This window comes from Psammomys obesus, unplaced genomic scaffold (assembly GCF_907164565.1).
Source record: "Psammomys obesus unplaced genomic scaffold, mPsaObe1.curated_primary_1811, whole genome shotgun sequence".
Classification (NCBI taxonomy): Eukaryota; Metazoa; Chordata; class Mammalia; order Rodentia; family Muridae; genus Psammomys; species Psammomys obesus.
In genome coordinates this window covers 33,453,357-33,478,898 of record NW_026596073.1, presented here as the reverse complement: position 1 = coordinate 33,478,898, position 25,542 = coordinate 33,453,357, and the positions used below count along the sequence as shown (strand labels likewise).

The 25,542-nt window shown below is 40.9% G+C and overlaps 1 protein-coding gene across 5 annotated transcripts in view; it reads right to left on the bottom strand.

The window, feature by feature from the left end:
- Positions 1-25,542, bottom strand: part of Intu (inturned planar cell polarity protein) — a 60,776-nt gene that overhangs the window by 5,127 nt on the left and 30,107 nt on the right. The window contains exons 5-14 of one of the 5 annotated variants that reach the window (XM_055626101.1): positions 25,398-25,522; positions 21,906-21,995; positions 21,300-21,377; positions 16,661-16,850; positions 10,911-10,964; positions 7,634-7,696; positions 7,072-7,293; positions 5,720-6,190; positions 4,052-4,149; positions 483-672 (exon numbers count right to left, since the gene is read on the bottom strand). In XM_055626101.1, the coding sequence (XP_055482076.1) occupies positions 483-672; positions 4,052-4,149; positions 5,720-6,190; positions 7,072-7,293; positions 7,634-7,696; positions 10,911-10,964; positions 16,661-16,850; positions 21,300-21,377; positions 21,906-21,995; positions 25,398-25,522 (1,581 nt within the window). Of the gene's footprint in view, positions 1-482; positions 673-4,051; positions 4,150-5,719; positions 6,191-7,071; positions 7,294-7,633; positions 7,697-10,910; positions 10,965-16,660; positions 16,851-21,299; positions 21,378-21,905; positions 21,996-25,397; positions 25,523-25,542 lie in introns of those variants that run through there. The other 4 variants (XM_055626103.1, XM_055626102.1, XM_055626104.1 and 1 more) reach the window with 4 other exon arrangements.

Below are 25,542 nucleotides of genomic sequence, written 5' to 3'. Positions count from 1 at the left end.
AGGGGTGTTGGCATTACAGATGTGCACCACCGTACAGGTTTATTTAGATTAGGAGATGGGATTTAGGGCTTCCTGTTAGATAGGCACTTTACCAACCAGCTGAGCTGCAGTCCTAGACATAAACCTCTCAATATTTTCCCATAACGAGAGATCAATACCAGTTTTCCCATCACCACAAGAATTCAATTGATTTAAATTATATATAATATTACTAGTTAAGCAAGGGATACAACATTAAATGAAATTTCATCCCAGTCTGAAACACTAGCCACCAATTAACAAATGTCTAACCCACAAATATTAGATAGGAGAGGCTAGCTGATATTATAAACTACCCTTATGTCCTTGCTGTGGAAAACCAGGTCCACCATTTCCAGTGGTAAGATTCCAGGACACAGAACTTAACTAAAAGAAACACTGCTGGTCATGTTAAATAAAGAAAACAGAGTTATTGTGGTAGAAACCTATATTTAGATATTTACCTCTTCCTTCAATGTCTGCTGGAAAATTGCACGAATAGAGAGACAGCACTGATGGAAATTCTTTATTAGTTGAGAATGGATGGAACCACCTAGCTGAGCCACCTCTTCATGGGTGGGGGTGATGAAGATGCCTTGCATTGTTTCTAAGGCAACATAGTGGAAGAGTGTATTCTCAGGACCAGAGGTCAATCTTGAAAAGGAGAGAAGGAAATTTAAGTAAATTTAAAAGAATTATTTCTTTTTGAATTTTGTAGAGTTCTCACAAGATTATATGAACTAATATTAGCAGTACAGTTATGAACAGAAAGCTGAGCCAAACATTTAATTCCCTGTCCTTAACTAACGCATATGTCAGGCTATCGTTAATTCCCTAATGGAGACAAACAGTGCCAGCTATGGACGGATAAACATCAATTCATTTGCAAGTAACTTAAAGTCTCTTCACTAAATAACCAAATTGGCTAAGCCCTCTTTTTCCATGGTTTGTAATGAATAACTTAGCTCATGTTTGGCATAGATTTCAACAAGCCACAAAATGGTAGCGGTTTAGAGTGGGGCACAATACAGTATTAGCTCTACCAAAATAAACTCATTGAAATCAACAGCACTAAACTTCTTTGCCATGGCAACAACAATGATGACCCTGAAGAAATATAAAATTATTAGCAATCACAAGGTTAGATTACTCTCTCTACACTACTGCAACCTTCTCACTGATATTTTGTTTACCACTCTAAAGGCAGTAGAACCTGAGAGAATAAGGCCTAAAAACGAGGCTGCCTAAAGTCTCATGCAATAGCCAACTTTATTTAGAGCATCAGACAACTTATACTGTGAGGGTTAGGAAGAGTCACTTGAGTAAAGTGTACAATCATAGAGGTAAGTCACATGTGGCAAAAACATGTTTTTCCATAGAGGCATATAAACAAATAACAATTGCCAATTGTAATGAATAATCTGAAGTAAACTCAGTCCCTAACTGCTTCAACTGGGAGGGGCTTGGAAGCACATTCCAAAAACAATTCCGTATTTTTGAAGAAACTGAGGTCACAAAACTCTTGTTTTGGTTTCTTGGAATTTTCTCACAAGCACCCAGAATTCTCACACAACTCCATTCTTAGACCATGTTCCAACAATATTTGCTTACTGTTTTCAGTTTTTCTTTCTTTACCATTCTTCCCCCAATATTTAATCTCAGATAGATCAGCAGAGCCTATAAATAATGTCTAAGTTTTCCCAAAGGAAGATTTAAAAGAATAACAAGAAAGTAAGAAACAATAATAGTGACCATGAATGTCTTCTATGTGACACAGTGTGTGCTTGAAAGTACCTTAACTGTAATTTTCATAATGACCATGCATGATATTAAATGTTTTGTGCTCCTTGTTGCGATGGGGATGGAGTGTCTCACACTGGGATGAACCTGATTTCAGTTCCACTGCCACGGAAGGCTTGGCTGACTTTTTAGCCTGTTCTTTCTGTATCCTGTCTTTTCCTCTCCGCTGCTGAGTTTTGGGAGTTGGGAAGGCAATTCAATACACCCAGGGAGGAAAACAGGAACCTTCATGAAAAGTGGTATCAGGGGGGTGGGGAGTGGTTGAGACTGTTGAAATACAGAGTGGATATAACTTTGCCATTGAATAAAATGCTTGGTGTAAAAGATATTTCTTATGTCATATACTTACAAAGGCAGTACATACAAGTTAGAGTAATACAATACATTTATCTAATAACATGGTTTTAAAGTGAACTTTCCATATCATTAATGAATAAGTTATACATGATGGGCACCTTTTATGGTAAGAAAACCTATGGTTTATACATGTGGATTTGTATAAGCTATTATACTTGAAACAAAGTTTCTTTTTACTAGATATAATGTCAAAACAATGTATGTATTTTTAAAAAAAGATGTGGCAGTAATGACATGATCATAAATTTTGCAGTTAATTGCTAAATGGAGGACTAGGGTTTTCAGTTTACCACTTGGATTCAAGTTTATTTGTTTAAAAGTATTTTAACTGTTAAAAATTAAGCACTCACATAGGAAGATATTAAATACCAAATTTTAACCCATTAGATTTTGAGAGCAGTATTTTAATCGAGTAAGTTATCTTACTTTTGCCCCAACTTCAGATAAAAAGCATTTCTTGGCACTGCTATTCACACACTTGCACTCAGAGAATAGTTCCTTTAGAAGGTGGTGGTTATGCACCCATTCTTCCCGTGTATGAGAAATCTATTTCTACATATTTCATTGCTTAAGTGCAATTAATTTTGTTCTACCAGTTGGTCCCACACATGACATCAAAATTAAATAACAAGGCAAGAAGATTCTGGCAGATCAGGTAGCTAACCACAAAAACAAAACAAAACAAAACAAAACAAAACAAACAAACAAACAAACAAACAAAAACCCAATAGAAGAAGTGGCTATGGGGCTAGGTTTAGCTCAGTCAGGAAAGTGATGGCCTTGCAAGCATAAGGTTTAGAGTTACATCCCAGAACCCATGTAAAAAACTGGGCAAGGTGGTGCACATTTGCAGCTTTAGTTATGGAGAGGAAGAGACAGGTGCTGGGACCTGAGGCTCACTGGCAAGCCAGCCTAACAAGCTTAGTTAACTCCAGGCAGTGAGTTAAAAGACAAGCCAGGGATGTCCCGAGGAATGACAATCAAGGTTATCCTCTAGCTTTCACACACCAGCATACTCAAGTGTATCTGCACACACACACTCTCTCATGCGCGCACACACACACACACACACACACACACACACACACCACACACACACACACACACACACACACACACACACACACACACACACACACGGGGTGGGGGGCTCATAAACACTTCATAAGAAAATTACACGTTCCTTCTTTATTTAGGTCTTTTTACCCCAGAATTCCTTATTCAGTGTAAGTTGGAGTTTTTATCTATCTGTTCAGGACCAGTTTTTAGGATCCATATTCTGAGAGGGAGTCATACAGGGAGAAGTTAGTAAGATGTGTTCTATGAAACCATAGAGGAGGAGGATGTGATGCGAGCAGGACATGGCAGAGAGAGAAGCTGAATTGTGCTGCCATTGCTACAGAGGTCTTGCATGTACCACCTGGAACCAGGAAGCTGGGATGGCCTTTCACAGTTGCCTTGAATTTGGGCAAACGGCCAACACTTTATTCTCTAGAAGTTAGCATTCTAAGCTGTATGCCATTGGCAGATATCACTTCCAGCACGGGGCTAAGGATAACCAGGCATCTACTGGAGTCTAAAATGAGCCTTTAAACTTTAATTTAAAAAACAAACATCCAAAAGTACGTTAACTGGGATAGAAAGGTAAAGATAACTTTCACATTTCAAAACACTACTTTTGATGTTTTCATTTCAGTACGAATATGTTCATTTCCCCAAACATGTAATGAAACAGTACAAAATCACCATAAATATGACCACCTGTCTGTGAGCTATATCATAATTACGCTTGTTAAATCATCTCTGTACTATCTCACTGTAAAACCTCTTCAAAGACAAGAAATTTAAGTGAAAAGGCATGCTAGAAGTTTCTTACTTCACCATGTTATAGACTTCCAGGTCATTTTCTGAAAGTTCTTTTTTCAAATTTCCCAAATGAAACGGATTTGGAAGCGTTGACTTCTTTCTAGCGAGCTGGAAAATAAGTAGGTCAGTTTAATCTAAGAATAGGATCAAATACCAGAAATGATTCAAAGACTTAAAGCCTTCTAGGAGCACTGTTTTTGTGATGCGTCCTTTAAATACTGTTGACGCGTATCTACATCACGCATTCTTGTCTTTCTTACAGCTTAGTGTACCTTAGTAGGAAACTTACAGGAACAGCAGGGAAGACAGACAATATTAAAAACATGGACTTGTATGTAGGACAACTCACTTAGACAAGAATAGGGAATGGATGAGTCTACTGTATGGCAAAAATGCTACAAACACCATTCAGTTGCTGTCAATAAGAAATTTACTTATTCAGAAAATCCATTTGTGTGTGAATTTTTAATATGAGTCTAAGATGTAAAGCATTAACGCAAGCAAAATGTTTCAGTGAACACATTTCAACAGTTCAACTTTACAAAAATTACAAATAAACCTGTTAAAACTTTCTGGACCATACATGTCTTATTCTTTGGCAAGGAGGATTCCAGGGTCAAGTCATAGTGAAAACTTCCCAGCAATTCCATTATCAAACACACAGACACACACACACACACACAGACACACACACACAGACACAGACACACACACACACACACAGACACACACACACACACACGTACTATCTCTATCCCTGCTGTCTGAACTCCTCAAGGTCACAGATCTGTGTCTTATTCATGGCATCTTACAAGAGCTTGGCTATTCATAATTTACCCAAATCCTCTTGGTCTCTGTTTCCTACTAATTTTTACCAACTGAGATAACAGGTTCTAGCTAGGATGCAAAACGTACATGAAATAAATACATTCTATTCATGGCTTCAACAGCATTCCATTGTTTGTGCAGAGGAGAGGGAATATCTATGTTTGTGCATGTCACACTGCTCAGAAGCACTGTAGGCCATTTCAAATTTAGCCTTCCTTCTGCCTTGTCTGGTATCACCTCCATTCTCCTGATGGCAAGTTTCAAAACTGTCTGGAGAGACATAGGCATCCTAGGAGTAAGTGTAAAGCTCCCAAGGGTAACGATGATGTTGACGACTGCTTGGGTATCTCATGGTATGTATGGGAAAAGTCAAGAAGAGTCATAACCTCAAGTATGAACATCTTTTTTACACAGTCACATTTTTAATGTTTGTGACACTCACAGGTATAGATTAGAACTTCAACTTATTACAAGTTGGCATGTCCTCTTCCCCATTCTGATTATTTGGTTCTGTTAAATATTTTACTGACTAGTTAGACTGACACTGAAACTGTTCCTGCCCCCCTGCTAGGATGCTCTGTCATCCTTATGAGCGTAGAAGAAAAGCTAATGAATGTGATCTCAGCTGAAGCTGCTCTCCCTGTTAGCACTGTCAAATGAATGTCCTAGATGTCAAGGGGATCGTGTGTTGGCACTTGGTATTTCTTTCTCTTTTCAGTTCTACGTCTTTGGTTTTTCAGTAATGACATAAAACACCTACCATTTCAAATAAGGTACACTCTCCCAACCTAAAAAAAAAAATCGTCTAACAGTTATCACTCACAGTGCAGACATTTGAACAAACACATACCTTAAGCAAGGCCACATTGTCGTCTGAGCCATCAGATTCTCTTTGCTTCCGTACTGCATCTGGGGTAGTATGTGGGCTCAGACCAACACTTTCTCCCCCTTCACCAGGCTCACATCCTCCACTGCTTCTGGAGGGACTGGGCTTTCGTGCCTTGAAGGAATAGTCACTGAAGAAGGTTCTTCTGCATGTTGGAGAGGTTGCTGTTTTGGAAGGCCCCTGGAGCCTACTGAGGATAGGTGAAGTAGTCAGACCATCCACCTTTTCACGTGGTACAGCAAGGAACCAGTCAGCGCAAGACAAGCACGGCCCCAGAGGTGTGGCTAGCCGCTCCTCTATGCGGGAGTCTATTCCTTCCAACTGATGAAGAGTTGCTTTGACCTGATCGACATAGATACAATCTGGACCAGGGGTACCAATAGCTTTAGATGCACAGCCTCCGGCTTCTAATAGCACACACAACATATAATGTCGCTGTAAAGAAAGATTGGTACAGGTTCAGCTGCCATGAAAGTATCTAATATAGGGGCTGGAGAGATGGCTCAGTGGTTAAGAGCACTGTTGGTTCTTCCCAAAGGACCCAGGTTCAACTCCCAGCACCCACATGGCAGCTCACAACTGTCTGTACCTCCAGTTCCAGGTGATCTGACACCCTCACACCAATGCACATAAAATAAAGTTAAATTATATATTAAAAAAAAGAAAATATCTAATATAGTCCATATGTATAAGCTTGTGAATACTAAAGACATATAGGCATTTGCTAACTCATAACATTTGCTAACATTTCATAACTCAGTGAGTTATGAAAATCTCTCCTTCTTTCTCTTTTCAGCATCATCAAAGCTTCTTGACGCAGAATGAAAACCATCTTACGTGCTTCATTTTGATAAAGCATCAATTCACCATCAATCATTTCTCTTAGTCTTCAGAAGTTCCTAAGGTAACGTTGAAATAGCTTCCATTATCACTACTATCATTTTAGATGATTTATGTACAGTCCAGGCTGCCTTCAAACTCAAACTTGCGATCCTCTTGCCCCACCCCTCCAAGTGCTGGAATTACAGGAATCATCACCATGCAGGGCTTGAATATATATTGTTTCATGTTTTCCAAAATAAGTCAAAGGACAAAACCATTATAGGAAGGGGAATAACACACCTTCAGACCCTGCTAAAATCCTACACTGGATTTTACTAATATTTCCTCATGAGGATTAAATAGATACAGAAGAAAGAGAATAGAGAGGCCTACAACATTTTCTTGAATACAAGTAATTAGTATATTCATACTCGTGAACAGACATGCTTGTTAAAAGTTATAAAATGAAATTCAAGAAAAAAGTACCTACTCACCAACCCAACAATCAGTAAAAAATATCTCCCTTCAGGTTCCTGGAAGACCTCGGTGTCTGAGCCTGTAGGAGGCTGGAGGTGATGTCGTGGGAACACTTCTCTCCATATTATCAGCTGACCAATTCTCTGCTTTGCTGCTAAAGGCAGCAGGCAGTACTGGCGACAGTAGGTAGCAATCTCAACAACATCATCCTTAGGCAGATGGCTGCACACCAAATAACCCTGGGATTTAATCCCAAAGAGCCAAAGTCAGCTAGTAGCACAGAGCAATGATCCCGTGTTTCTAAGAGTTTTGTAAAAACCTCAATAGCAGGCTTAAAATCATGTAGTTTTAAAGGGACTAAGCTAAGATTTGGCAGAAGTCCATGCTTTTGATCTGGGTTAAGCTGCAGATCAAGTTTGACAACTTAGGGAACTCAGCAGACAGGCTACTCCCCAAAGCAAGATCCTACCTCAAGTAGGATTATCTTGAGTGGTTGGTAGAACTAGAACTACCAAGATTTGTTTTAGGTTTATGAATATAGCAGTTGGATGGTGATAAATATTTCAAGCTTCAGCTTACCTTGTAGAACAGAGAAGACCCCAAAATTGTATACAGCCGTCTCATGTCATAGTAGTCCTCGGACTGGAGGGAAATCACAGTTGGTTTATAATGTAGTACTTATTTATTTATTTTATGGATAAGATAAAAATAGTCCGTTTAAACTGCAATAGTTGAAGTGGAGATTACAATCATTGGAAACAGCTTGCTATGGTATTGACATCAAATGCTGAAGGACCCAGGTGAAAGGCTGATGTGTTTACTTCCTACGGCACAATGGAACACACAGCATTTGCTATTCCAATCCACGATATCCGATATTACTATGCTCTACTTCTGAAAGCGCAGATTAGCACAATCTATTTGTGGGCACACATACTATGGGAGTAATCCCTTCTCTAGGGATCTACAAGATGACTGAGTGAATCAAGACATTTTTGTAAGAGTCAATAGTGAAGATACACAGGTATACTCATACATGTAAAATAAAATAAATTTAAATTAATTAAAAAAAAAAGAATGTATTTGGTTGGGCGGTAGTGGCACACGCCTTTAACCCCACCACTTGCAATAGTAAAATTTGGAAGTTAGCGATAATGCAATGCTCAGGAATGGAGGGATGATCAGCTAAGTTTGATGTTGTGTTGGAGAATAGCACAGGTATTAGAAGAGCGCAGGCATAAAAGTTGCAGGATGTACTGCTCAGCGAAAATTCGAGTTCCAGAACAAAGCACCACTGCACCCAGTTTTTGCTGAATGGTGTGCATGCACACACTATGTATATCCATACGTGTAAAACTGCACACACTATGTATACCCACACATGTAGGGGTCTGTGAAGGAATAGAAGGATACAGAAGTCTCGAAAGATCTGTTCCAAGCTCTGAAAACAATCATGCCTGGGATGCCAGTGGGAGAGGATGAAGAGAAATATTTCTCTTCCTGTAACTTGCATCTGCTAATGTTATACTGAACATAGAAGACATGGAAAATCAGAAATAAGCTTAGTATCTTTGAAACTGTATTGCATTCATATGATGCACTGCTACCCAGCAATAAGAGGACTGAACGGAGCTGGGCATGGTGACACAGGCCTGGAAGCCCAGAGCTCAGCAGGTTGAGGCGAAGGAGCTGCAAACTGGATGAAGGAAAACAGTATCATCAGCTCCTTTGCGTCTATTACCCAAATTTGAGTAGGTGAGTGTGCAGTTCATCTTATTTCCCCAGACTTTGCTCTTTCTCTCTCTCTTTCTAAATTATTTACAATCAATCACAGATATAATTCTGCAAATAACTTCAGAATGTACCCTAAGAGGCTGGAGAGATGGTTCAGCAGTTAAGTCTTACAGAGGACCCAGGTTCAGTTCTCAGCGCACATGGGCAGAACACAACCACCTGCAACTCCAGTTTCAGGGGATGCTACGCCCTCTTCTGGCCTCTATGGGATCAAACATGCACAAGGTACACATATATATACTCAGGAACACTCATACATGTAAAATAAAATTTAAATTAATTAAAAAAAAAAAGAATGCACTTGGTTGGGCCTAGTGACAACACCTTTAATCCCACCACTTGTGAAGTAGAGAGGGAGGGGCTCTCTCTGAGTTTGAGGCCAGTCTGGTCTACAGGGTAAGTTTCAGGACAGTCAAAGCTACCAGAGGAACCCTGTCTCGAAAAACAAAAACAAACAAACAAAAACCAGAATGTACTTTAAAACAAAAGAAATAAAAAAAGCCATAATGCCATTAAGATTTATTTTTGTCTAATACACAACCATTAGCACTATAGTTCCTTAACCATCTCACAGATGTCTACTTATATATTTATTTACTTGGAGACAGGGCTCACTGTGTAACCCAGGTCAGTCTTTAACTTGAGATTCAACTGCCCCTCTGCCTCCTTCGAGCTGGGATTAAAGGTGTGTGCCGCCATGTCCTGCTTCACTGATATTTCTTAAAATCTTATTTGAATGAGAAGCCTTGGAAGACGGCAGACTGAACTTGGTTCACATGGTTAAGCCTCTTTCAAGATCTTTCTCCTCTTGCCTCTGCCTCCCTCTGTCTTTCTGTGATTTATTTGTTAGGGAATCTATCCCGTGTTTCCCAGTCTGGATTTGAATGATTAGTCAGTTGACACCCCCTTTACTTAATGGTGACAGATGAGCTAATGCTTCATCCAGGCATTTCACAGGTGATTTGCATGCCTCCACACTGTGAATAGTGTTCATTGTCAACTTACAAACAGAGTCATGTGGGAGGGAAAGCTCTGGGCATGCTTGGGGGCATTATTTTGAGTATCTTAACTGACACAGGGGACCATCGTAATGGCGGGCAGGACCACTCCCCCTGCAGGGATCCAGGACTGTATAAAATGGAGAAACGGAGCCAACACTGCATGTGTGCATGCTCTACTGTCTGCCATTTGACTGGGTCACCATATAACCAGCCCCACAAGGCTCCTGCTGCCAGGACTTCTCCCCCAGGCTGGACTGCAGCCTGATCTTATGTGCCAGAACAAACCGTCTCTTGAGTTGCTTTTGTCATAGTATTTTCTCACAGCAAAAGATGAAGAAGCCAGGGCAAATTACAGCAATGTACTGCCTGTGGTTTTTCTGTTATCTGTGTGGTTATCTTGATGTATGCGGTTAGACAAGAAAGGTGACATAAAGGTCCGATTCCCCCCCCCAACTTATCACCAGTTTTCATAAAGATGACTTGTTTCTCATTCTTTCAAAGCAAGGAAACTTACGAACTTACAGACTTCAACATACTGGCCACATCTCAGTGTGATGGGTAGTCTTCTGACAGTTTTAGCCTCAGCACATGTAACCTATGTTAGTTCTGAAAGCTTCTGGAATGTTCCATGTCTTTGAGGAACCGAGCTCCACTTGGTGGGAACTGTGTTTCTATACAGTGACTTGAGTGCTAATGATATCTAGTGTTTATTGACAATACATCTGCTGGTCTCTTCATTGGGGGACCAAGGAAACAGAAATTTTAAAAAGGTGAAAGCCACACTGACAGGTCCAAGTTAAGTTCAGACTCACAGTGTTCTCAGATCACCAAACTGGCTCCATCTCTGCCCTCATAAAGCCCCAGTGCTTGTTAATTAATCATGGCTTTAACTTCAGAACACACATTGTGCAGCCAGTATCTGCAGCTGAATAGAAAGCCTGGGGGGCGTGTAGACATTTGCTAGTGTCAAAACAGAGGCCGAATGCTATAGGTCTACTTGTCAAACACTCAGAATGACTGATGAGAGTTTAACAGTTTCCATAGAAACCCCCTCCTCTTACCAGTTCTTCGAAGTCTGCGGCCTCAAGGTCACTCAACGCTGTGTCCAGTTCCACCTATGTGAACATAATAAGGAACGCTCAGAACTACCTGAAGGATTGCTCGAGTATCCTTCTTATTGCTCTACTTAAGAAATATCTCAAAATGGAACATGTTACTTTTAAGCTTTGCAAATATAAAGCATTAACTTGTTTAACATATGTGCTTTTTTATTAAAAGGTGCTGCAAATTGTTGAAAACCTTATAATCAACACAAAAACAATTTATGAGATAAAAACTGCTTTATTTTTTGAGTTAACTTTTTAAACTTGTTAAACTTCTTAAAGCAAAAGGAAAATCACTATTAACATGGCCAGCCTATTTCAGGTTGTCTTCCTGCTTCCTCAGTATTTTTGATTCTTGGAAAATACCAACATTCTTCCTCATCTCTCTCCTGGAAACAATGTTTTGAATAAAGCGCTGTCAATCGTTATTCAGATTAAAACACCGAGGCAAGAGTTCTCCTGGGATCTGGCACGGCTGAACTTCCCTACAGAGTTATTAGACAAAAATCTTTTACATAGGATTTGGCTTTTGTTTCCATGGAGATTGCTGGAACTTTTCCTTAAAGCATCCACAGTTTAAAAACAGACTAAAATTTACCTGTAATGCATGTGTATACATACAAAAAGAGTTTCCTAACTATGTAGCATACACACTATATATAAATAAGGACTCCCCTGTATCCCCCCCCCCGCCTCTTTTTTTCCCTTAAAGGCTGAGGCATTTTCCACAGGGCTGTCTCACACTGGGTTGTATTGAGACAACAAAAGCTCCTGAGACATTAGTCATGCCTTTTCACGATTTTCACACAGTATGACTCATTACTCATTTGTGGCACACATTTTTCAGCATCTAGCAAATACATTGTGTTCTCTCGTTTGGGGAGAATGCTTTACCTAGTGAAGAACTGTCAGACAAAGAGACTAAATACTTGTAATTTTTGATCTCGGACTGTTCTGTGAATTTTTCTCTACTTGGTCTCTGGGCTGATACGAGACTAATATAACTAACTGTTCCTGTAGAAAAAGGTAAAATATTGTTACTTTAACAAAGCCGGTATGCCTGAGGAAAGTATGCCTGAGGAAAGCAGGACTGAAAAAGTTCTCAAACACCTGGGAAAGAAAACCAGATACTAAACACAAAGCAAAGTAAGTTATTTACAAATAAAAAAAAAACCAAATAATTCTACTGAACATTTGCCAACTTCAAGCTCACATCTACTTTTCACTATTTTCATTAGAAAATAATTTCATTAGAAGATAATAAAAGCTACTATTCTAAGACAGTGAAAAGTCTCAAAGAAAAGAAAAAAAAACATTCTTTGAGCCTTTTGGTAAAGCAAAAGCTTTGGGGATTCTGGTTTCTGCTTACACGTGCAGAAAGTGTGAGGTAAGTATTCAGCCTAGACAAGACAAAGCTGAACAGAATAGGAAGTCAACTCCTCTATGTCTGGAAGAAGGGCAAGAACACAGCAAACTGCTATTCTCAAGAGCCAAGTGACAGACAGACAGACAGTCAGGCAGACGGACAGACAGACAGACAGATGCAGTCAGGCACTCACAGCTACAGCAACCACCAGGAGCAGAAACCACCATCACAGCCAGGGCCAGCACAGGAGAACCTGCACTGTAGTTGGCAAGCTGCCAGAGGCTCCATGTGCTGAAAACTCCATGGAAACCCAGGCTGTTGGGTCCCCCAACCTTTTGTAAGTTTTCCCCATAGGCGCCTAACCAGGTTGCCATAGTATATGCCCTCCCAACTTTGACACTAGGAAGGAAAGGGAACCATTGAACCACGCTCTAGCGCACTGGTCTTTCCTTAACATGGCCTGCCCCATGGAGAAAGTAGTTAAGTACAAAACAGCCCCGTGGGATGTGGTGGACCTGGGATTAAGCAGAGTCAGCAATAGCTTTCCTCAGCACAGTAGAGGACCACGTAATCTCCTGTGTGAGAGGAGGGAAGTGCTCAACCCCAGCTCACGCTAGCTAGCCAGCCAGTCCCAGCAAAGAGGGGAGAGGAAACCTGACAAACGATGCCAAGGTCTACATTTCACCAATCTATCAGCTCACTTTAAGGTTGAGCCCTAGCCACAGACCAAGAATGCTTCCCCTCCTAACACACCACCACCTCATTAGCCACGCCTAATTCTAGTGGTCCTTTCCCGTGTCCAACATGCCCAACTACCAACATCAAACAGCAAACCCACATATTTAGGATAGAATGTGTCTGCTAAGATGTGGCTGAGACTAGCTATGGCTAAGATGTAGAAATTAACGGCAGAAAATTTAAGATAAAATGACTGAGACACCATGTAAGAAGAGAAGACAAGGTAAGCTGAGATGGAGTTCCTAAGGACGAGCCACAGAAAGCGCACTGCTGAACTGAAGCGCACTGTGGCAGAAATGAAGAAGGCCTTTGAGGGCAGGGCTGTAGACGGGATGTGGCCGAGGTCAGGACCCCTAGCGCAGTATTATTTAGTGTCGATGGGATAGAAGTAAAGGTGTACTGTGAACTAAGCAAAAACTGTATGAAAAATTATAGGTACAAATGGCAGAAAGCAAACAGAAGGCAGAGATGAATGCAGAACAATGGCAGCAAAGAGAAACCACACCAAGTATGACCATCATTTCTCTTCATTTTGGAATATGATCATTGTTAATACAACTATTCATAACTACACACAGGTGAAAAGAAGAATCCTAAAGAGAAATTCCAAACTATTTTTTTTTTTTCAGTGCTAGGGACAAACCTAGGCCCTCGACATGCTAGACAAGTGCTGGCTCTATCGCAACCATGAGGGAATTTCCAGATCAACCTCTATAACTAACACAGATGTAAAATTTCTCAACAAAATTCCACGAAGGTCTGCCAATATGGCTCAGGAGGGAAAGGTACTTGCTACCAAGCCTGAGGACCCAAGTTCAATCTCTAGAACCTGCATGCAGGAGAAAAAGAAGTGGCTCCCACAAGCTGTCTTCTACCTCCACCAACACTCTCTGTCACCCGTGTCCAAAAGTAACGCACTAAGAGCACACCGTGACCAAACTGCTTTCATTCCGGGAGTTCAAGGTCAGTTTAACATACAAACAAGGAAGTGAAATCCATCACATGAGTGGAATGAGTGACAGAAAGGACCTTTGATGAAGTTCAGCATCCTTTCCGGATGATAACACTGGAGCAATTGGGAAGAGAAGGACATACCTCCACAACATAAAAACTGCAAACAGCAAACTTACTGCCGACATTAGACTAAGAGTGGAATGAGGCAAGAGTGCCCGTTCATACCACTCTTATTCATTGTGGTGTGCAAAGTCTTAGCTAGAGAGACAAGACAAGAGAAAGAAATCAAAGGTATACACATGGGAAAGAAAGCAGCTGAGCATTCATATCTGGAAGTGACATGATTCTGTACTTTAAAAGACCCCAATGATCTTACCAGAAAGTGCTTAAAAAATGATAAGCCACTTGTAGCAAAGCAGTAGGATGGAAAATGAAGACGGATGGCTCAAAGCCTCTCTGTACAGCAATAACCAACCTGCTAAGAAAGAAAGGTAATGGGAACAAAACTAAGGAGGGGAGAGCCTGATACAATGAAAACATGGACACACAAAAGAAAGAAATTGAAGAAGGCACTAGAAGACAGAGCTCCTATGCTCGTGTTTACATCGCTTTGACTTAAAGTCATTTTGGTGGGTCATACTCTGTCTAAGAAGTTAATGATTTCTTCTAGATTCTCCAGTTTCTTGGCATATGGGTTTCCACATGCCTAATTATCTTCTGAATTTCATAGGAATTTGTAACATTCCACTTCTCTCTCAATTCATTAATTTCTCTTTTTAGTAAGCTTTGCTAGGGTTTTGCCCCTCTTACTAATCTCTTCAGGTATTTCTACCATTCCCTTTGTACATTTCTGAAGCTCTTCTCTTTCTGCTTTTGGAGAGGAGTCTGCCTCTTTATCAAGTTACAAAGAGCCAGCCCCAGTCCACTATCTAAGCCAGAAATTCAACGAAAGTGAAACACATTACCCCTAAAAACATTTTTACCTCTATCATCACACAAAGAAGATAGAGTTTCTCCAATTAGGCAATTACGAGGCAGGCCAGGAGTCTGGGGTGACTCTTAGCCAGAAAGGCAGCACTCAATGGTACCTTCTGATTGTGAAGGGCTGGGGGTGGGGGGTTGTGCCTCTCTAAGGTTAAAGACTTCCAGTGGGTGTGAGACAGGCTTCAGAGCCAGGGTCCTACTATCTTAAAGGCAACATTGTCCAGTTACTTGCTATGTCAAAAAGCTCTGTTTTCTCATGAAAGCACTAGTGAGGCTAACTGGTGTGCTTGATACTTTTTAGTTTGATATGATTTAAGAAAATGAGGTTGGGATGTAGCTCAGTGGCAGAATTTGATCAGCACGCATGGCCTCCTAGGCTAAAGTTCTGGGACAAGAAAAAGGAAAGAAAATGGTCATTTCAGTCGGAGACTAGCAGTTCACAGAATCAAGGACAAAATAAAATAGCATCAGGTAAAATTTCCTACATACCTGAGCTGATATCCCAGCTTCAACTAAGAAACATGTAACAGAGATTCCCCAACTGTAAGTGCAGCTGCAGTGAGCAATACCACTTTCCCCATCCCACAGTTGAGTGCCTTCCCATCTTGCCATAGCTACTGACATGATCAGTAGTCAGCTGCCAGTCACTTAGCTATGTGCTGAAGGGCTTCATGGAGAGTACTTTTCTAGTAACAGTGTCTGGTTTTTTTCATGACCCTTGAGAAGTGGTCATACGATGTCACTGAGAAAAATGAGAAAATGCTATAAGTAAAGGAATTACATGCTAGGCCACACTAACGGTTTCTGAAGTGATCTTGTCAGTTGTGTAAAGTTACATGTGATGGACAGTCACGAAGTCATACTAAAAACACCTAACCATTGTCAAGCCCTAGGCGGGTGAGCTATATATTAGACAAGCCAAAAGCCAAACACATGTTCATGGAAAGCAACTGGAATGTGGGTCTGTGGCAGAACATGTTTTTCAGATGCAAGAGGCTGGGGCTTCAACCCCCAGGATCAAAACAAAACAGAAGAATTATTTTGCTTTCAGTGGATCTTGTATTCTTACGAATAATGTTGGTTAATGCAGACCGCCAAAACATTTGTCTAGTCACAGTCTTTTACTAGCACCAAATGAAGTAGCATTCCACAGCTGCTTTGCTGTCCAAGAAGAAACCCACCTTTCATCTGGACAGAAACAAAGACTGACCTTGTTTTATAAAATCAACTCACAAAATTGCCAAGTAAGACATACAGCTTAGATTTCTGAAAGAAATTCTGAGCTTGGAAAGCTTAAATATAAAATATGATGAGAGAACCAATTTCTATTTTTAAAGAATCATTTGTTGAGGTTTATGTCACTGGATCTCCTACTTCAACAGCTTCCTCAGTTGTCACCAATAATCCTGAAACAAATACCTCCCCCCCCCCAATACACACACACACACACACACACACACACACACCAGAAAGGGAGACGAGATCCAGTGAGCTCAATTCTGGAACCTAGAGAGAGGTGGAAGGGGGAAACTCTGACCTGCACACACCACAGTCCAGGCCTTCCCCAGGCAATAAATTTAAAAAATTACTTTAAAAAGAAGACAAGAAAGCTCACGGCTCAGCGAGGCGGATGGCTCTGATGCTGACTCAGGACCCCTCCGGTTACCTTGAGTTCCTGTGGCAGGGTGAGCCAGCGGACTCCGGGGAGGTTGTCTAACAGCACGGCGCTGGCTGCATCATACTGTTGAGCGCTGGGGCTGGCACTGACATAGAACTTATCAGGCTGAAGAGCTCGCTTAAAGAACAAGCTGAAGAAATGATCCAAACGAGGAGTGTTCTCAACCTGGCAGAAGGCACTGGAGAAGTGGGAGCTGAAGTGAGTGCAACCTGTGGAGAGATCCATGGCCTGCACTGCCTCAAGGGGGCTGGCTCTGCCCCAGCATTGACTCTCTCTTCCTCCTGTCCCCACAGTTACAGTCACTGTTGCAGTGTGACTGAAAGGGAGCATTAAGATATATACTTTCTGGGGGCTGGAGAGATAGTCAGTGGTTAGGAGCACTGGTTGCTCTTCCAGAGGACTCAGGTTCAATTCCCAGCACCCACATGGCAGCTCATAACTGCTGTAACTCCAGGATCTAACAACTTCACACAGACATACACACATTTCCTTCCTGTCTGTCTTCCAACCACTTACAACTCCTAGTGTCTTTCAGGTAATGGAGGATAATAAAGAGATTCTGAACTCTGCAGTACAATGGATTTGGCTTTGAATGTTCTTACTAGACAGCTGCCATAAGAGCAATCAATAGGCCTATCTCTAAATTTTGGTCTCCAAGTCAAAACTGGGGTTAATGTGATCCAACTCTCCTTCAAATCACCTAGCAGCCACTACACAAGAGTATATAGGAAATATAAAACAAGGAGCTGAGTTATTTTATCTCCAACTGAGGGTACAAGCATTGGAGAAAAGAAAGGAAGGAAGGAAACAGTAAGGGGTACAGAGAGAGGGAGGGAACTGGAGAGATGAAAAGGTGATTTTAGACATGCAAAAGCAATCCAGCATTAATCACAACTGTTCCATACAACAACTCCCAAGATGACACAATGGCTGGCTTGCATCATGCTGAAGTAATTCACTGATGCACCCTGCAAATATTTAAGTGCCTACTTTATTCCAGCCACTGTTCTCTTTGCTAGAACAGCAATAAATTCAGACAAAAGACAATGAACTGTTGAGCACATGCTCTGATGAAGTAAGGCAAGGAGATGGTGAATGGTCAGGTGTTTTATTTATACTTCTATTTTAAAGGGAGGATCTTGTGACATTGTCCAGGCCTGCTTGAACTTGTGAGGTCACATGTTCCTGCAGCCTTCCAAAGAGCTGAGACTATGGGTATGCAACTTTGCACTCAGTCAGCTTGCTGTTTTAGAGTACATGATCAAGAAAGACTCTGAAAATAGGCCATTTACATTGATATCCCTGTTTGAAGAAGATCCAGCAGGAGGGAAGACTTCAGGGTGGGGGGGGGGGAATTTTGCCAATGTATATGGCAGGGGGTGGGTGTGGTTTGAGATCTGATCAGATAGGTAGGAAGGTGGGACCCAGATAATACTGTTGGTCATTTTAATTTGCTGCTATTATAGAGATACTTTTCATTTCAACAGAAGCTGAAATTCAGAGAAACAGGTCCCTCTGCTCTTAACTTAGTCTGTGGCCCACACAACAACTTCAGTGGTTTGTTGACATGCATGCAATCCCTTACAGAAAGTTCATCTTTGGTAATCTCAGTTTGTGGAAACAGCTCACTTAGGGCATAATTCAATAAAGTTTGTCACACTAACATAACTTAAAAAGGGCAATTAATACCACCTCCTTGCCCCTCCTCCATTAAAAACATACTGGTAGAGGGGAAAGGCACTGTGTTTAGATGACCAGCTTTGTGCATCTCATTCATTTGGAAATTCCAGGTAAATAATCAAGTTTGTGAGGGATGTGCCTTCTCCCAGGTTCCTCCAGCAGAGAATGTGAAAAATAAAATGATCATTCTAGATTGATAATCACAGAAGTTCATCCATGATGTTTTGAGCACAGTGACAATAAAGTTTCACCATAGAAAATCAGAAAGAGATACCACCACCATGTTTGGGAAAATGCATAAGTTGTCTTTCACTTTCTATACTGGTTATACTCTGGGGTACAGAGCAGAGGTATCACTTTAGGACTGTTGAAGGATATTTGATCCCATTGTGAACCCCAAAACTGTGACCTGTAAAACCCTGTTTATTGTTTGGTTTGGTTGAAGCCTGACACACACATGTAATCCAAGAACTTTCTGTTTATTGTTAACAGATGACTGTGGTATGGTTCACCCAGCTGTAGCACACACCTTTAATCCAAGAGCTCTCTGTATACCGGATCTAATAAAGTTAACCCTAGGTCAAGAGGTAGAGCAAGAAAACCAGCTGACAGTGATTAAAGAGTAGGAGGGACTTTGAGTTGAGGTGTATTTAAGACAGCATGAAGAAGAAGGAGCTTTTTAGCTCAAGCTCTGGCTTTAGCTTAGGCTTCAGCTCCTCAGCTCCTCAGTTCCCTGGCTTTTTGGTCTTTGAACTCTAGCAAGCCTTCAGCCTTAGGTGTTTTTTTTTTTGTTTTGTTTTGTTTTGTTTTGTTTTGTTTTGTTTTTTGCCTTTTCTTCCTGGGCTGTCAGTTGTACTAGTGAGCTTTTTGGTTTTTTTTTTTTTTTTCCATCTGGACCGGAGCTGAGAAGATCAGTTGGGTGCTTTCTTTGCCTCTCTGAGCTAGCAGGTTTTCAACCCAGGACTCTGGCTCCTGAGTCCTTAGTGGTAAAATAGAATGGTTGGGATTTCCCATCATTTTAACAACATAGGCCCCTGAGGCACTAGAACCTGGAGAAATCCCACTGAAGAAAAAAATTTTCCAGTCATAATTTTGTTCATTTAGATGATTAGTAGTTACCTCAATTTTTTTCCCTTTACATCAAGAAATATGTATCACATTATATTATAAGAAGTACCTACAACAGGCTAAAGTGCCAAGAATAAGTGACAGTTGAGTGCTTGACCCTATAGGGACATCTGTATCATCCCTCCGGGGCTCGGGTGAGAGTCAGAGCCGTGCAGCAGAGAGACATCTGGATGCAGCAGGGCCGCTGCGCTCGGGCACCTGCCACCTCTGCGCTTATCTGCGCAAGGCCGGTGTAAGACCGGGCCTGGAGACACTTCCTCGCGGATGGGGAGGTGGCCCTGAGGGGCTGTTGGCAGACAACGGCTTCTTCGGTAGTGTAGGCACTAATAAGCTGCCCATGCTCGGGTAAATACTTCTTACTAATGCTCATGCAGGCAACCCTAATAAACTCAATGGGTCACACAAAAGACAGGAAAGTGGGAGGGGGTCTTGTTGGGAGGAAAGGAGTAGGAGGAGGTGACAGAGTAAAGAAGACTGAGTATAACTACAGACTTACGAAACTGACAAAGAATAATAAAAAAAAAACGGAAAAAAGGCAGAGCGTTTGCATAAAATGGAATGCATATTCATGTTCTACAGAGACTACACAGAGGGATACACAGAGCATCTTAACATTGGATACTGTGTCTCTGATTTCTACTAACTGTGCTGGGTTTGTTTATTTTGTTTTTTGAGACAAGATCTATACCTCAGACTGGCCTGGAAACTCCTTAGGTAGCCTAGGCTAGCCTTGTACTTATGGTAATCCTCCTGCCTCAGACTCTCAAAATGCTGAGTTTACAGATGTGAGCCATCATGCTCAGCTAAATGCACATTTTAAGTTACATTTTCTTTTTGAATACAGAAACATTTTGGGATAGTGAAATCACAAAGAAAACACAAAAATTTACTTTAAAATCTTACTCTTGTCTATGTCGCACAGAAATATGCTATATTTGCCTTTAAAGAAAAGAACCAGTTGTTGGACTTCAAACCCGGGCCTCCTAACCCTAAACCTGTTAGTATATAGGCGTTTCCATTGGGCTGCTCTCAGGAACTTAACGACTGCTTACATCATCGCCTGCTGCTGCCAGGTGCATTAAATATGTACGTGCTATGGATTTCTCCCTTTCTCCTTCCCTCCCTGCACTCCTCTTTTCTAAACACATGCTCTCTTTCTCTCTCTCCCCCCAACTTCCATGTTCCTCTTCTCTAAATACATGTTCTTTCTTTTTCTTTCTGCTCCTCCCGTCTCCCTGTGTGTATGGCGATTTCCCTGGCACCATTCTCTGAGACCAGTGAACCTGCCAGAGAATTATCCCAAATAAACCTGCTTTTATACTTCTCATTCGGCTTGAACTGGCTTTATTTTGTTGGTGGAGAAAACCTATTACTGGTATATACTGGCTACTAATATCATAATATAGAACTGGTTGTAATTACTATATCCTGTAGGAATTAGTGGTTTGCATGAGTTTTCACATGGTACATTACAGAATATGATGTAGAAACAGCATCCTGGGTTCACTAAAAGCCGGGGTGGAGGTTCATACCCACAATCCCAGCACCTGGAGGCTCGGGAAGCAAAAGCACGAGTTCTCACCATCCCAGGCTACAGGCGCAGGCCAGCCTCAGCTACACAGCAAGATCCTGTCTCAAAAGTTAATTCATAATTGAGTTAAATAAAAAGTTTAAAAGAAAGAAAGCATGAGGAGACTATCACAAGGAATCAGAATAAACAACAAAAAACCCTTGCTTCTCAAGCAAGAGACACTGCCAAGCACAGAGGAAGAAACAGAACCATGACTCAACACGACACAGACTCTAGAGAAACACTTACCTGTCTAAAGAACCATACATAAACTTTAGGGTTTGAGCAGCATCTTCTATCATGTTCCTTAGCTGGGGAAGAGGAACTCTTTAAAAAAATATATATAGTTACTCATTTGTGACATTATCTGAAGACACAGACCCCAAAGAGGCAAGATGCCTTTACACTTATATATGTGTACGGGTGGGCTGTGGGCTAAGCTGTAAAACGTACTTTCCCACTGGTGAATGGTCACCCAGAGGTAGGAAGTCACTTAGGCATTGCAGAGTCCCTGTTTCACCCAATGAATCGAACACCTAGGCAAAATAACTGGGCTAAGCCTTGACCTTCAAGTTCTCTAGCTGGGGGCGCATGAAATCCAAATCATATTCTTTTGAAGTCTTTACGGAAAAAAACACCCCACCCAGCTAGTTCTGTGTTGTCTGTACTGGCAGCCCCAAAGGCACAGGTAACTTCCCAGGTGTGGCGCCTTGGGATCATGAACCCACCACAAGCAGTCTGCTTTTTGACAAAAGTGGCATAATTGTAATGAGACAATTATTTTACAATTATTTTACTTTTTTGTTACTAAAGTTTCAGAAATGTTTAAAGGTAAACAAAAAGCTCTCAACTCACTCTTCAGCAGGCAGGCCAATTAACAACAACTTGTCAGATTCTTTCAAGTAAGCAACATGAATTTGTTTTCCATTTAAATGGAGGGACGAGCTAAGGAAAACATAAATTCAAGATGTGGTTAGAATATCTTTAACTATTATGAAGTTATAAAAATATCCTTAAAAGGTTACACATGGTATAATTTAAAAACGGAATTGCTTAATAAGCAAGTTTTTTGGCACATACCTAATTGTCACACAGAAAAGGAGTTTTGTGACAACAAAAATACATTTGGAATTATCTCCAAACCTCCAAGACATCCAAAAGTAGAATCATTTCATGCCAACAATCCTGGCTTTCAGGAGGCTAAGGCTGAAGGATTGCTTTGAGTTAGAAGCCAGTTTGAGTAACAGTGAGTTCCAGGCCGGCCGGGCTACATAGTGAGACCCTATCTCAAACTGGGGTATGTGTGAAATGTTTAGTTGATGCTTAAGTAGCTACTCACAGTTTAGAATTTTCACAAGACTTTCCATCCTAGCTCATTAATTCCATAGACCCGTTGAGATTGCCCATGTGTGGACATGATCACATAAAGAGATTACAAAGGAAAGAAAACAGTGATTCTAGCTAAACGATGACAGCCCAATCTGAGATATGGGTATAGAAGCAAGTGATGAAACTTCAGTCATCTGCACATAGGAGCTCAAGGGAACTCCTGGATACGGCATGTGCACACTGATGGCAACAGACGGAGCGCTTCAGTCAGAAGCTGCTGGCATGTCCATTTCATGTGTGGGCAATGTATTCCTAGTAATACTTCACGCAGCTGCAAACAATTAGATAACTTCTCAAAAGAAATATAATAACCAACTATGGAAATATAGAGAACACAGTGTGTGCCACTTTAAATATGAACTATTAAACACATTTTTAAACAGAATATTATTTTTATGTTAAAGTTTAAAAGTACAAACACTTTTATACAAATATTAGCCTCTTTTATATCATACTAATATTATTACAGTTTTGAAAATGAATAGTCAACAAGAAACACATATTGTTAAAGAACCCTGAAGAAAACATTACATATTTATTGCTTTCTCAAAAAGCCTTTCCTAGTTGTCTTTATTGCTTGCACATGGTTACCTCATGTCTTATCATTACTGACGAGATCTAACTACTAGGTAAAACGGCATCTATCCTACACACAAAAAAAGACAAAGAGCGAACCTACACACACAAATCTTAAATTTCTTTTAAAAAGCATATCTATATGAGCTAGAGGTTTGGCTGGGAAGTTAACAACACCTGCTGCTCTTCCAGAGGACAAGTTTTGTTCCCAGCGACCGTGTCAGGTGTGCCAGGTGCCTATGACTTCAGTTTCGGGGAAGATGATGCTTCTGGCCTCTGTAGGCACCTACACTAATGCTCACAAACCTGCACACCGACACACACGCAGAATTTAAAAATGTCAGAAACGACAACAACAACGAAACAAATGAGCACTCGTCTTATGGTTCTATTCATTTGAAATGTCTACTGCAGAAAGCTCTACCGCGCAAGGCTAGCAAGCCATTGGTGCCTGCGGCTTGAGCTGTGGCGTACAGGCTGCCCAGGGGCACAGAGTTTCTTTCTAGGGTGATAAAAATGTTCTGAAATTGATCATGGCCAATATCTATGAATATACTTGAAACTATTTACTTGTACACTTTTTAAAGAACACACTTAACTGGCCAGGTGTGGTGGCACACATCTTTAATCCCAGCACTTGGGAGACAGAGGTGGGGTTGGAGACCAACCTGGTCTATAGAGAGAGTTCCAAGACAGCCAGAATGGTAATACAGAGAAACCCTGTCTTGAAAAACCAAAAATAAAATAAAAACAGACTTACTTGTTTTTATTTTATGTGTATGGCTGTTCTGCCTCCATGTAACCACATGCTCACCTGGTGCCCCAGAGGCCATAAGAGGGAACTGGATCCCCTGGAACTGCAGTTACAGATGGTTTGAGACACCATGTGGGTGCTGGGAACCAAACCCAGGTCCTCTGCAAGAGCAGACAGTGCTCTTAACCTCTGAGCCATCTCTCCAGCTCCTACGTACACATTTCAAGCCTGGGTATACTGTATGATATATTAACTATAGCTAAATGAAGCTGTAAAAAAATAAATAAATAAAAAGGAAGGCTGGGGCATAGCTCAGCAGTATATAGCATTTAACTTGCAGGTATGAATACTCTGTTTTGATCCCTGCAATGAATAAATGAAATAATAAACAAACAAATAAATAAGGAGAGGTTTAATAAGCTGTTTTTATAAACATAAGTTTATGTATGAAATGAGGTCTCAAATGCTACTGTCTTCAAATATATAAACAGCTTATCTATACATAAAAAGTCAGAGATTTATGCCTAACTTTTACTAGGAAAACAAGTAAATTCTTCCCATTATTTTACACATCCCACATCTAAAACTTTTAAGTGTAATTTTACAAGGAGATGGGAAAACAAAAGGTAAAATCTGGATAATCCAACTCTACATCTTATCAGTATATGGGAGCTCTTAAAACTTGAAATAAACCTTTTTATGAAGTTTAGATATTAAAGTAGAAACACTGTAATAATTTATTTTATGAAAAACAAAACTCAAAAGCTCTGAGATCTTCATTCCATGACTTAACTACAGCATCAAAGTCAGGCCTGAGAAATCAGTGTGGGGTGGGTTCTTTCAGAGACTAAGGAGCTCTTCCTCCTCTCCCTCCTGCCTCCCTTCCTTTCCTTCCCTCAGTGTTGGAGTTGGACCCAAGGCCACTTGCTGTGCACTGACTACTGCTGCTGCAGAACAATCGAGTTCTGACTTTTGTCTTTTTGTCACTAAACAACCTTCACATGGCACTGAATTCTGAACATTGCTCCTAAAGCACATTCTACATTTCTCTATCATTACTGTAAAATCAGAGTATTTTCTAACCGTGTAAAAAATTTAGCATATTGCTTAGTGACTTGATAATCACAATAAAGACACACGGAGTCCAAGATGCATAATAATGCCATGTTTAAAAAAGAAAACCTTCTTTTAAAGTAATTACATTGTGTGTGTGTGTGTATGCAATGTGGTACGCACATGTGCGCATGTGTACCAACCACAGCTTGAATGTGGAGCCTGGAAGACAACTTGTAGGAGTCTGTTTCTCAATCCACCATCTGGTCCCAGGGTTTGACCTCAGGCCGACAGGCTTGCCAGCAAATGCCTTTACCCACGAGCCATTTTGCCAACTCAAAGACAACATTTTCATTAAGAATTATAACTATGGGTCAGCAGCCAACTGTGTTAATTAAATGATGCTGGGAAATCCCAGACCTGTAGCTGAATTAAAAACATACGCTCTAGATAAAGTCAATGTTTGGCTGAAACAAATGCACAGCTATCCTCCCCTCAGCAGAGCACTGCTCCAAACAGGAACATGTTTTTTCACAGCTGAAGGTGAGAAGGTGAAGAAAGAGGTAAATAAACACTAATACCTAGTGACTTGTGTCCCAGTTACACTTTCCAGCATGTCGCAGAGTGTGAGAAAAATGCCCCTCACGCTCTTGAGTTTCTGAGATGCTTCAGACACTGGGTAATGGTAAAGAATTTCCTGCTGTGAGAGAAAGGAAACAG